Below are 13961 nucleotides of genomic sequence, written 5' to 3'. Positions count from 1 at the left end.
GTGTTGCAGTCAAACCTAAGTAGCATAACTGACTTTGCGACTAATAGGGGCATAAAGTTTGTTTTCAATCCCCCATACTCTCCAACTTTTGGCGGCCTCTGGGAGGCAGGCGTAAAGAGTGCAAAATTTCATCTTAAACGGATAGCAGGGAATGTTAGTCTTACATACGAGGGGTTAAGCACGCTTTTTACTCAAATTGAAGCGATCCTTAACTCCCGACCCCTAACTCCTTTATCACCTGACCCAAACGACCTTTCTCCTTTGACCCCAGGGCACTTCCTCATCGGGCGGCCGCTGACGTCACTACCAAGCCCGCAGAAGCCTGAAAACATGAAGATTCGCACAAGGTACCAGTTGGTCGAACAGCTCCGATGCAACTTCTGGGAGAGATGGAGAAAAGAATATCTGGCCGAACTGCAACAAAGAACAAAATGGCGTTCCCGGCAGATAAACCTTAAGAAAGGAGATCTGGTGGTCTTCAAAGAACCTAATTTACCACCACTTAAATGGAGACTCGGTCGAGTTCAACAGCTTTACCCCGGCGATGACGGAGTGGCCAGAGTCGCCGACTTTCTGACTTACCGAGGCGTTGAACGGCGAGGCGTCAACAAAGTCTGCCCTTTGCCAACCACAACGGAGGAGTCTGATGTCTTGGAAGAAGCTGCAAGTCCTTCCAAGGGCGGGGAGGATGTCCAGGACCAGTCCTACCGCGTGAGGCGACAGAGGGGAAAGAAGGGCGCGGGGGACGGCCCCGCGCCAGAGCCTACACAACCACCGTCACGAGCGCGCGCGCGCATCCCTCCAAATAAAATCGAATAGTTTAAGTTCAGCATGTAATTTTCCGAAATTAAATATTTTATCAAGAATCTGCATCTTTCCATCACCAACACAAACACATGACAAAAAACAATAAATAAAAACAATTTAAAATTATGTATAACAACACATTAATTTCATTCAAGGCTGCAACGATTGATGAATAGTGTTGAATGTTTAATATTGATAAATGACTAGCTTTTGTGTTAAAGCAATTAAATAGTTAATGATTAGGTAATTAAATAAGGCTAAAAAATAAATTATTTTTTACTTAACTATTAGATACTTTAAAGTAACCGACAGAACAAAATAGGTACGCAGTTAAACAACTGGGTAACAAATTTTGACTATCAACACGCACGTCTTGAATATGTACACGCTGTTTTCACGATTACGTTTCCGTGCATAATAAGGTTAAATTACCTACGGGTAATTTAGCCGGGGCTACGGCCCGTAGAATTACGTGATTATAATGTACCTACCCATGTAATAATAAAGGTGATAGCTTTAAAGTCAAAAAACGATAAAATTGTATAGGTACCTATTGAGGTACATGGGGCATAGGGTGACTGATATAGTTATTGGCCACTACATACTTAGGCTGGTTTTAATGTCACGCGAACCGTCCGTGCGGATCGCTCCGCACCGGAACAATATTATGTACGTTCAGGGAGCGTTTTAGACTAAAGCTGACGGGTCCTCGCGGATGACCGTCCGCGTGGACAGCTTTCTCATACAATTTGGCGGTGCGGAGCGATCCGCACGGACGGTCCGCGTGACACTAAAACCAGCCTTAGTAACTGGCCTTTCCTAACAAATCAGAAAGAAATAATCCAAAAGAACTCTTACGGCGAATTGCTCTGTAGTGGCTAATAACTATAAGAGTCACCCTACCTAACAATAAAAGGTATTAATAACCAGAGTGTAACAGAAGCCTATAATATTGCTGGGTGGAGAGTTTGAGATTGCAATATTTTGTGAGTTATAAATAATGTTTTTCATCGGAGCTGCAAAGAAATAAATATATTTTAAGCAAGAATGAATCAGAAACAAAAGTAATTAGGTACAAAAAAATTACAAATAACTCTCCGCCATTATAATTATTTTTAACATGAAATCAAAGTGCAGTGAAAATTTAGACTGGCTTAAACCATCGTAATAATTAGTCCCGATTGCTTGAAGTCGCTATGTTCCACATTGATAGTGTTCATGTAAATATAGTATCGATCATAAAAAACTAAATCAGGGTGTAGTAGGTATACCTACTATTATATTTTCTTTTTAGAGAGAAGTAGTTCAATTTATGTAAATATAGGGTGAATAAATAAATAAAGTGTGTGCACCGGGAGGTATATTTCGTCTTAAAATTCTCGAAGCTGTTATAAACTCGACTGTCTTGATTTGCTTCCCTGATTTGATTTGACCCCTAGAATTTTTAGAACTCTTGTTATGTAACTATTGCAAAAATGCTATTAAAATATTCCTACGATATAGTTAGTGAGTGTTCACTCACTCACCATCAACGACCAGCTCTTTTGGTTCTGTCTATCTACTCGTGTTTCCTACGTACGCATTACGTGACCAAAGTGTGAAAGCAGCCGGTGTACGCAAATGGTAAACAGACGTGTTAACACCACAACAATATAACATAACACCTATTAGTAGCGTATCGTATCTACCCGTAAGTTTCATGTAATCTATTAGATTATCCACGACGGTTAATGAAGACGGTGTGTGCATTACAAACATACTCACGTAATTACCAACTACAATGTATTGGTCGAATAGGGAGATAATATTTAACACCTATCCACTTTGCCCATTCAGTCAGTTAAAGATTATGAATAATTAAAAAAAATAACCGTTGGATTGTTTTAAAAGAAATGCGTTGTAAAAGGAAGATACTTTAATAAGCAATAGAAGCATCTTGAATTAAAATTCGAGATAATTACTGTGACAAAATAACATACAATGTACTTACCTTTCAAAATCAAATATTTTGCACTAAAAACACATTTTGACTCGTCACCGACGACGCTCACAGCGACCGCTCCCTGTGACGCTTGCCGCTCATAGAGCGAATGATCCTGAACATCATATAGGCGCGTGGTGCGACAAAGTCGAATAGTTTAGGATTGGGAGCCCGAATTCGCTTTGCCTGGGGTGTTCGCTTTACCCGGACTTCCCCTATTCTAAATATTGAACTTGGCTTTCATTTCAGATTTATGTTTTTGAGCACCTTATTAGAAACCATAGACACAGCTAAAACATGGCACAGAGGTTCGCAATAAGCGCGCATGCTTCTCTTTTACTCTAATTAAGGAGTAATTAGAGTGACAGAGAAAGATGCCCGCAATTTGCAAACTTCGATGTTTGCGGTAGGTTACTTTGATAAGTTTGATATTTAGTTCTTTAAGTGATTCCTAGAGGCGCTGTACAATCCTCCGATATAATTCTTGCTCTGTTTTTAGTATAAACTTAGAAAGGGACAGCATCGTTTCTAGTGGAGTGAAGTTAGGCACATTAGACTTGTAAAGAAACGTAAAACGTGACATACGGCGCGTTTATTCACTGAAAGTAAGTGAGAAATACTCTGGCAACTGATGGTAGAGGCTAAGGTCTCTGGGAGCCGATCTTGTAGTTTGGACAAAACAAGAAAATTGCGTTTTTGTCGGTGAAATATTGCGTTTATGTATATACCTAGTTGCTATACAATATTTTTTGAATGAAATGTAAGGAATCGAATGGTTTCCTTACTATTATCGTTTTTGGAAGTTGAATTTTGAAACTTTCAAGTCCTGTATTTTTGTAATTTTTCAATATTTTATTTTAATATCCACATTATTGTGATAAATTGCTCGTTTGCTATTTATTTTACTAGATTTTGTTATAAAATTCAACATGTGTCATCATCCCTATTGTTTATTGTATCCATTATAATCTATCTAATGTAACCTGATAATGAACATCAATGTCAACAATAGGTACAAACAAAAACACTCGTAACAGTCCATCGGTGGACCTTATGCCTTCTGTAATAAGGTTTACGAACAGTCAATAAACAGTGTGGGCGATGGTACATGTAATCGGGTAAGTAAGTACATAACTGCACATTGAATTTAATATTGAATCAATATTGTTGAATCAATATTGAAATAGCAACCAAATACCCTACCTAATTATGTAGCTGTAAATAATGCGTGAGCTTTAACTCGGATGTACTAGTTCAATGTTATTTACATAACGGAATAGGAATTTATAGGAAATATTTGGCTTTGGAGTATAAATAATTTACCGTGAAACCGATTGCTTGTATAATAGTTATAGCGTAAGTGATATTTAAAACGATTTAACAACTACCGTAAAATAGCGTGAGTAGGGTTAAAACTGAAATTCAAACCTCGATAACATTTTATTTTTACATATGAAAACTAAATGGTGTATATAATAAGTGTTCCGGACGTTTGTATTTTAGTTTTTATTTATATTTGGGTAGTTCCATTTCATAACTTTGACGATAAAGAGGAAAACCCACCTCACCCCGTAGTGCCTCGTATTTGGGGTGAGAAGGGTTTTCATACAAAGGTGATTTTGGAAGATTGTTGGATCGATTTTTTTTTTATTATGCGCATTACTATAGCTCCATTTTAAATTGGAATAGATTATTTTTGTAGCAGTAGGTAGCCTTAAAATCCCTTCTCACCTCCCTCTCAAACCTTCTCTCCCCATTCATAACCCACCTCTCCCCGGGAAACCTACTCACCCCCTTTTACGGTACCATTTCAGGAATCATAAGGTTGTTTTTGGAGATTAAATAAAAACATGGAAAAAAAAGTTTTTTTTTCTATAGACAATGAAAATGTTTCGAGTTTTGCCCAGAACCACAGTTTTCACCAGAATGAGGCAGTTTCCAATAGTCGTATTTAATGTAGCCATCTCCCAACATTACAATATGAGGTCGAGTAAAGATACATATGTACTTATATACGACCCGATTTTGTGGTCGCATAAAGGTCGAATACGTTTATAGACGGCGCTTTTTGTCGAACCACATCACCACAGCCCAGTGTTTAGTCCAGCGCTTTCACCCAATAGACAATTTTATATGCCAACAATTCTCAATAGTCCTTACACCCTGGCGGACAATGACACGGGTAAGGGCAGTTTCCGCTCGGTGTACTTACTAGGTACCTACTTCTTAGGTCGGTTTGCTTCAAATGTCCGGAACACCATTGTTCCGCGATAGTAAATACATTTCGTTCTGTATAATTTTCATTATACATTTCAGAAATTATAAATGGATTGATTGTTATATAAAACATTAGTTACCATTTTATGAATATTAAATATTCATAAAATGGTAACTAATGTTTCAGAAATTAAACAACTTTTTATACGGTATAGGTAGACGTTCTTGATCAGATTAAGCTTAAGCTATTTGGGAGTACTACTAATATAGTATTGATTCTAGTCTAAACGTTCAGATAAATACTGAGTGCCTAATGAATGAATGAACGATACAAAAATACCTTAAAACTAGCATATATATTATAAAAATATAACTAAATACTAAAAATCACATTATGATTGCGATGTATTATTTATGCAACCCCGCAGTGTCAGGGAGCCGGCCACGGAACCGCCGAAACTTGACACCCTTCGGCCAAAACTCCTCCTTGGTGAAGATCGCTAGATGTTCGGTCGGAACGGCCTAATGCGAGCGAGCGTACAATACCTGTATTATTTATTCATTTGCCTGAAACATGATAACCCTAATGTAGCAGCCGTCGTACTAATTTAATTGGATTACAAATCTAGTGCTCGGGTTGAGGATAGCTCAATAAATGCTAATATAATTAAGTATACCTATATTAGAACCTCTATAACACAAATCATACAAGGAAAACGTCCGATGCTCGTGTTAACGAGTTTTTGTCTTATGGAGAGTGTCGACTCAGAGAGGTTTTTATACATTTCTGTTTGTCTTAAAAATATTTCAAATTCGAGTTAGGTATAAAAAAAAACCGGCCAAGTGCGAGTTGGACTCGCGCATGGAGGGTTCCGCACCATCAACAAAAAATAGAGCAAAACAAGCAACAAAACGGTCACCCATGCAAGTACTGACCCCGCCCGACTAAAATCATGTTTGTTGTATGGGAGCCCCACTTAAATCTTTATTTTATTCTGTTTTTAGTATTTGTTGTTATAGCGGCAACAGAAATACATCATCTGTGAAAATTTCAACTGTCTAGCTATCACGGTTCGTGAGATACAGCCTGGTGACAGACGGACGGACGGACGGACGGACGGACAGCGGAGTCTTAGTAATAGGGTCCCGTTTTTACCCTTTGGGTACGGAACCCTAAAAATCGAGTTACAGATTTATTCACCGGTACTTACTATTATAGTAGGTAACCGGTGATAGTAAAGGATGACTCACGTTAGATCGGGCCGTGTCCGAGCCGGAGCTTCCGGCGCTTCGTTTTCTATGGAAATCATCACGTGATCAACTGTCATTGTCATAGAAAAGTAAGCGCCGGAAGCTCCGGCCCGGACACGGCCCATACTAACGTAAGTCATCCTTCTTCCCACTTATAACTTGGGAATTGGGATATTAGCTGGAATATACAGGGTGCTTCCTGTAACAGGAGCAATAAATAAAACTGTAGGCTGTACTCCTCAAACTCACCCACATTTGTTCAGCAACTGTATAGACGAGCAGCATTCAGGACAATATCTATTTATTGGTTGACGTACATTTAAATTGTTGATTGACATGAGGCCTATGGCCTTCCAAATGGTTATGCAGCCGGAGGTAGCATAGACTACAGGAGGTAAAAAATAACTAAAATAACAAAACTATGTTTCAGTTATTACTTATAGAGTTCTTATAAGCGATGCGTTCAATTACAGAGACAAAAAAAAAACACTTAAATCTGAAATTAATTTAAGGAGGTTCTATTATACACACGAGTAAGTACCTAAACTAGTTAAAACAGGACCAGTCCAAATAACTACATCAATTTTAGCCACGTAATCCTATGCAAAACAGTTAAATGCCGTAATTTTATGATATTTATCACCATTTTTCACTTTACTTTTACTTACCAAACCGAACCTTTAAAAAAATATTACTTCACCAAAGTCTCTTATCAAGTCTTATCCTTTTTTGTATGCGGACAGCAGTCACAATTAACCGCTTGCTCAGTGCAATAAAACTAATCTAGAAGCCACTAAAAACTCCAACAAAAACTCGCTATCGCATCGATCTGAAAAAAGCCAAGGTGAAGCTTTATATTCTCACCTAATCTCGCCTGGTATCTGCTCTCCCCTTTCTGTGTTTTAATAAAATAATTCACCCCGAAACAGTGAGGTAACAAAAGCTATGAAAAGTCGTCGTCGTACCGGGCAATCTCGATAAAACTGGTCGGATCGTAAACTTGACCCTCCGTTATCCGGGCGAAATCAGCACGAAACTTTAAGGAACGTACACGCCGAGAGATGATTTACGTTCGGTCGCGTTCTCTGATACTAAAAATGTGAGTGGAACGAAATTAAAATTTTATTGATACTTGGTATTTGGATCTGTTTGGTGGGATGAAATCGTAATGCCTTTTTACGGTCCTAATTAACTACTCTATCGGAGCAATAGGTATTCTATACTTCCCTACCTATAATAGCCGATCCGATATAAATTTGTTGTCATCTAGATAAATTTGTTGTCATCTAGATAAATTTGTTGTACAATTCATTTTTTGTAACCTTAGTTGCAAATAAATACTACCTAGCCGCCATATTATTTAACAAATTAAAAATAAGTAATGATCAACACAATCAATGTATAATAATATTTTTATGTAGTAACTCATTATATTCAGTGCGTGACAAAAAACAATTAAAAAAATATTTTATAACCTGCGTATTTTACACGAAATCACGGATAATTATCAACCTTCAGTAAATTGAGTAGTCTTCTACCTACATGCACATAAAGAAATCAAACAATATGATTAAAATCAGTTTGTGCTTGGTTATTGTGCCTTGCCGGTTTTTTACAACTTTAGAATTGCCTTCAGAAAATTAAAGTAACCTTACACAAGTATAAGTTTATCACAGATAATCATCTTTATCTAAATTGACAGAAGGAAATACATAGAGGTAGGTAAGTCAAATTTGTTTATAAGTTCTGAGATATTTTTTGTCGGAAGATATTAGATTAATTTATCTCCAGTACTAAATATGCTTAAAAAGAACCACTCGTCAATCGCCAAAAATGAAAAAAAAAAAAACTCGCTAGTACTACTCACCGACAACGTCGAGGGAAACTATAAAGTTTCTTGTTGGCGATATTTGGTAGTCGACTCTGCACCGATACACGGCGCGGTCTTTTGCCTGCACATTGTGGATGCGTAAGGTAGATGGCAGACTGTTCCACCGAGCTCGATTTTTGAACGCATCTTCCATCCAGTGGCCCGTATCATCTGACGCTCGTGTGTCGAAGCTGTGGACAAATTAAGACTGTTAGAAGTTTTATTAGTGTAAACTTTATACCAGTTGGCACTAACAAAAAATATCAAACCATAATTTGTAATTTCCTTAATAAATTACAATCGAATCAGCCAGCTTGAAAAGTTTCTGCCACCAGGTACCTGTTGGTATTTCGTAAGAGAATTCGCATAGCTCCTAAAGTGTAAACAATCGTTGTGTATGTATGTAGGTTTATGCTCGATATAGTCGACTACCTGTCTAACCGTAGTCAAACCATGCATCCCAGGCCAATTTATAGTGCCAGTAATATTTGCAGTACCTATCCCTTCGGGAGCAGGAAGCTCACGTATGCAATTAACACCGGACTCATAAACGACATGTAAACATTAATTAAAATTTCACAGCACTGCACGAAGACCATAGCACTGAACAATCTATTCACAAACGTGAATTTATAGTTGCAAACTTAAGCCCGTATCAGATACGTGGAATTGCATTCAGGGCGTTCCATTCCATTGTTGAGATGGTTTGAGCAACAGACTATCTGTAGAATTTTTAGACAGCTAGAAACTGCAGTATACGTCTTTAATAAAATGTAGGTACATATTTAGTAAGAAAACACTTTTATAGCAGGACGGGTGTTATTATTTATAGGTCAAGACATGTAATAATAATGCTATAGGTAGGTACCAACTAAAACTGGCTAAGTGCGAGTCGGACTCGCGCACGGAGGGTTCCGCACCATCAACAAAAAATAGAGCAAAACAAGCAAAAAAAAACAAGCAAAAACGGTCACCCATCCAAGTACTGACCCCGCCCGACGTTGCTTAACTTCGGTCAAAAATCACGTTTGTTGTATGGGAGCCCCACTTAAATCTTTATTTTATTCTGTTTTTAGTATTAAAATTTGTTGTTATAGCGGCAACAGAAATACGTACATCATTTGTGAAAATTTCAACTGTCTAGCTATCACGGTTCGTGAGATACAGCCTGGTGACAGACGGACGGACGGACGGACAGCGGAGTCTTAGTAATAGGGTCCCGTTTTTACCCTTTGGGTACGGAACCCTAAAAATGCCCCTATAAAGCGAAAACGCATATTATGTATAGGTAAGTAGGTAGGTCACAGTATTTTATGCAACCGTTTGTCAAAAAAGGCGAGTGGCGTGAGTAACAATTTGAGGCGAAGCCGAAAGGGGTTTAAAGGTGTGTGCACAACCCTTTAAATGACAAATAAATAAAAGTACGGGACTAGAAAAATAATTAAACAGCTGGAAAATAATTAACAGAAAGCAAAGCTAGTTCGTTTCCTTCATGATAAGATCACAGCCCAAACTCAATTTGGGGCCAATACAATGCGGTTAGATATAATCAATCTATTTTGTCGACAAACGAGCTAATTTACTCAAAATGTGTTCCAATTGCATGTCACCGCGCTTTGATTTTCTTTGGGCGTAAAATGATAAGTAATTATGCTTTGGAGCCTACTCGTATTGGTACTACATTTCTGGTATGAAGCCGATAATTTCCCCGTGAATAATGTTAATACAGCTTCATTCATTTTGAAAGAAACACCAGCCACTAAAATAATCAATCCGCATTTCAAAATAAATCAATTGATAAAAATGTTTATTAGTCAAATAAACTGATTCAGAGCCAGGTACTTATTACAAATTATACATTGTTTTAAAAATAGGGATGTTATTATTCAATTATATAATAACCGACCGAACCAACCAACCTAAATAACGAATAGAATAAAGGCACCAGTTGAATAAATCTTCAGACTTTTTAGGAAATTTCTAAGTTATTATTTAGATCAATTGATTTCATACCCGATAATGTTTCTCGCGTTGTCCCGGCTTTACTCCAAGGCTTATGAGAGCCAGTGGTCCTCTTGCCACCTTATCCCAAGAGTTGGCGTAGGCACTAGTTTTTACGAAAGCGACTGCCATCTGACCTTCCAATAACCCAGAGGGTAAACTAGGCCTTATTGGGATTAGTCCGGTTTCCTCACGACGTTTTTCTTCAACGAAAAGCGACTGGTAAATATCAAATTTAATGATATTACGTACGTAAGTTCCGAAAAGCTCGGTACAAGTACGAATCGGGATTTGAAACCGCGACCTCCGGATTAAAAGTCGCACGCACTTACCGCGAGGCCACCAGTGCTTTTTTTTACATTAAAATCATATTATTTTAATATAATGCAGTTCTAAATGGCCAAACAATGGGCAGAACAGATATCATCCACCATTATAAACACTAACAAACAAGATCGATAGGGGTTCGTGCGTTGTAAACTGCAATGTAGATTAGCTTAGGCCTGACCACAATACGGGAACATTCAGTTTAGCTATGATCAATTTCGGCCGGGCCTTTGTGGTTGAACGGTATGTGAATAGATTTGTTGTTGATCGTGATTAGCCGTCGAGGAACCTAATCGCGTGTTCTGAAATAGTTTAGAGGAAATACAATGGTAAAGTTTGATTGGACTATATAATTAGACTAGTTTTGTCATAGTCTGCACCTTAATGGCTCCTCTACACGATGGCCCAGCGCTGGGCCAGCGAGATGGCCATGCGATGGTTGGAACGCAACTACACGATGGCGACATTCAGTTGTGATCGCGTTCGAGCGCGCACTGTGGATTGGGCCACGTGTAGATGCGTACCGCCATCGCTGGCACACTACCTTGATGTGTGCCAAAAAACCGACACCGCGCGGCCATTCCATCGCCATTCGCCGCGCCATGAGCCAACCGACACCACTACCCACTCTACACGTTGGCCCATCATATTGGACCACTAGATTGGGCCAACGTGTAGAGGAACCATAATCTACATACATGCTCGCTACTCAGGAGCTTTTTGGATACCGCGAACATCAAATTCGAAAATATATGGCGTTCCTGTGCAAGAATGATGGAATAGAGATAGTCGTTCATCGAATTTGAACTACACGAGACTGAGCGCCTACCGCGAACCACGTTCGACGTGTTGCCTCTCTGTCGCACTTGTAAATTCGTACATAAGTGTGACAGGGAGGTAACACGTCGAACGTGGTTCGCGGTAGGCCCTCTGATTCGATGTTAGCTGGCTGCTGGATGTAGGTATATCGTGGTGTGCTGTGTTTATTTAGGTGATTGTATTTATTTTTGCATGTATTTCATAAAGATCTTCATTCAATTGGATACATACGAATTTCACATAAGTGCCAAACATATTTAGCGCAAATATGCTTTGCACTTTTAAATGTTATTGAATGCAAAATTCACCTACTTAACTAAAAAACTTTGCATTTTCAGTTCATGTTTCCTATTTTATACGCTGTAATTTGATAATCTATGAACGAGAATAATTTCACTGCATAAAAGCAAGTTTAATCAACGCCAGTGATTCGAAAATTTTGAACCAACACAATAACCCACGGGTATGAGTTCCATAAGTCTTAAGCTGCAATTCAAATGTAAATTCAGTTTCCGACTGTCTTGGCGTGAAAGATCGTTTTTCATTATCCTATTGCAGCGTGTGAAGGCAAGGTTTGAAGATTTACATTAAATTATTAAGTTGACGGTTCCTATCGTTAGTTAATTCATTAATAAATAAATACCGTGATTAATGTTATCGCCTCATCATGTTAAGTCAAAGTTACGTAATGCTTGTCCGTACACACTTTAAGAATTATTAAGTCTTATTTTATACCATAACAAAATTATACTCTAAACATTGTAATGCTTCCAATATTCACTGATAGCACATCAACTTAACCGCTTATCTAAGCTGTGATATAATCTGGAAAGGGACTATGTGGGCAGATTCTGCAAACTCTACGATCATGTAACCACGCTAAATCATCTGTTTTTGCAGAACGCGAACTCCGCCAAGTAATCTAAACTGTATCGTATCGAGACTCGCTGTAACACAATTAAAGTTTATAATACAGAACTAAGTGATGCATGATAGTGGAACATATTCCGTGTATTAGAATACTACCTAGTTACTAGAATAGTAAACCGAGGCGAAACTAATCAATTATTCTCTGATGAAAAATCAATATCCCATCAACATGCATCAATATTACATGTAAAAAAATGGTAATTATTAATGATAAAAATGACCGCTCTGGACCGAGCAAAGTGGCGTGCTCTTGTGTTGGAAGCCAAACTCATTTTGGGTCATCGCGCCAGCCAAGTAAGTAAGTAAGTAATGATAAAATAAAAATGAAATGAAACTCCCAAATCCCATATAAAAATTACGTTTTAAATGCCAAAGTTCAGTTAGCCAAACTGCGGGATAAAATCTCTTTAAACGGACTCAGAAACTGTATCGAAAATAACTGCAGCGCGCTTTTTGTATACTTTGCCAGAGCAAATATACTTAGCACATTTTTGTGAAATGTCGGCAGATATTCTAAGTAATAATACTTAGTGATAGGGCTTAGCAAAATGAAACTGCACTTAATGCAGAAAGCAAGCCGCTTTGCTCAGTGATACTAGGTACCAATCTGAATGATTTCATCCGAGGAAACACAAATTTCATCCACCAGAATTCAAGATGGCGGACCTTTTCCAAAATGGCGGCTGCAAAATTTAAAAAAATTGTAGACACAGAACGGCTGCACCGATTTTAGTGATTGATATATCAATCAATTCGTATTAACACCTGTAATTGTAAAAAAAATATACCTTTTAATAAATTAAAGATGGCGGCCAAATATTAAGAAAATTGTGATTTTTTATTTTATTTTTTTTCCTTCTAATGAAAATAACAACTAAATATTCTATGATATGGTCACATATTATTTTATTTAAATGAAACCTGATAATATTATCGACAAAATAAAAAAAAATGCTTGACAATCCATTGAGTAGTTTTTGAACTATATGCATTACAAAAAACGTCCGAAACGGCCCGCTCGTGCCAAAACTGACAACTTTGATAATTTTCTTTATTTTCAAAGTTAAAAAAGGACAAAATATATTTACTTACTTTAATTAATGAGCTAGAAATAAATAAAAAATATATTTCCGCTAATTATTTACTCCTTTTTATCATTTTCGTCTTTTACTAGTTCTTTTTCTTCGGTTGAACTTACAGAAAAGAGGTGACCGAAGAACTGGCGGCTTCCTCGCACAACGTATCAGCATTGCGATACAACGAGGAAATGCCGCCAGCATCCTTGGTACAATGCCCCAAGAGCCTATTTTAGATTTAAGCTAGTTATGAATTTATTTCAGTAGTACCACTGTATATATATTTTATGTAAATACAGTCTGTAAAAAGAAAAGAAAATTCATATGAAATCTGAACAAAATATACCTAATACATATAATTAAATTAAATATATAGAGACGAACGACGTCAAACTGTCCCGCCCAGTGTGGCGTAGATCATCTATGTTTATGCAGCTACCTTTGCATGTGCTGCATTGAACTGTGCAGCCCATCCTCTGACACGTGCAGCTCATTGTTTCGCAGCTATTTTTATTTACTGCGATATTTCTTTTAAAGCTGGTGTAACTTCAGGGTGTGACAACCTTGACAACCACGTTTTGAAGCAAGACTTCTTTCCTTTTGTATGGAAATAAGAAGTAAGTAGTGTCACACCATATAAAGGCTTGAAAGCCACGAAGAGGTCGATCTGTCAGGACTCAAA

At 37.8% G+C, this 13961-nt stretch overlaps 1 protein-coding gene across 2 annotated transcripts in view; it reads right to left on the bottom strand.

The window, feature by feature from the left end:
- Positions 1 to 13961, bottom strand: part of LOC134662492 (nephrin) — a 127180-nt gene that overhangs the window by 43041 nt on the left and 70178 nt on the right. For both annotated transcript variants that reach the window (XM_063518737.1, XM_063518738.1), the window contains exon 4: positions 8124 to 8317. In XM_063518737.1, the coding sequence (XP_063374807.1) occupies positions 8124 to 8317 (194 nt within the window). The remainder of the gene's footprint in view (positions 1 to 8123; positions 8318 to 13961) is intronic.

This window comes from Cydia amplana, chromosome 3 (genome assembly GCF_948474715.1).
Source record: "Cydia amplana chromosome 3, ilCydAmpl1.1, whole genome shotgun sequence".
Taxonomy (NCBI): domain Eukaryota; kingdom Metazoa; phylum Arthropoda; class Insecta; order Lepidoptera; family Tortricidae; genus Cydia; species Cydia amplana.
This window is presented reverse-complemented; position numbering and strand designations above follow the sequence as displayed.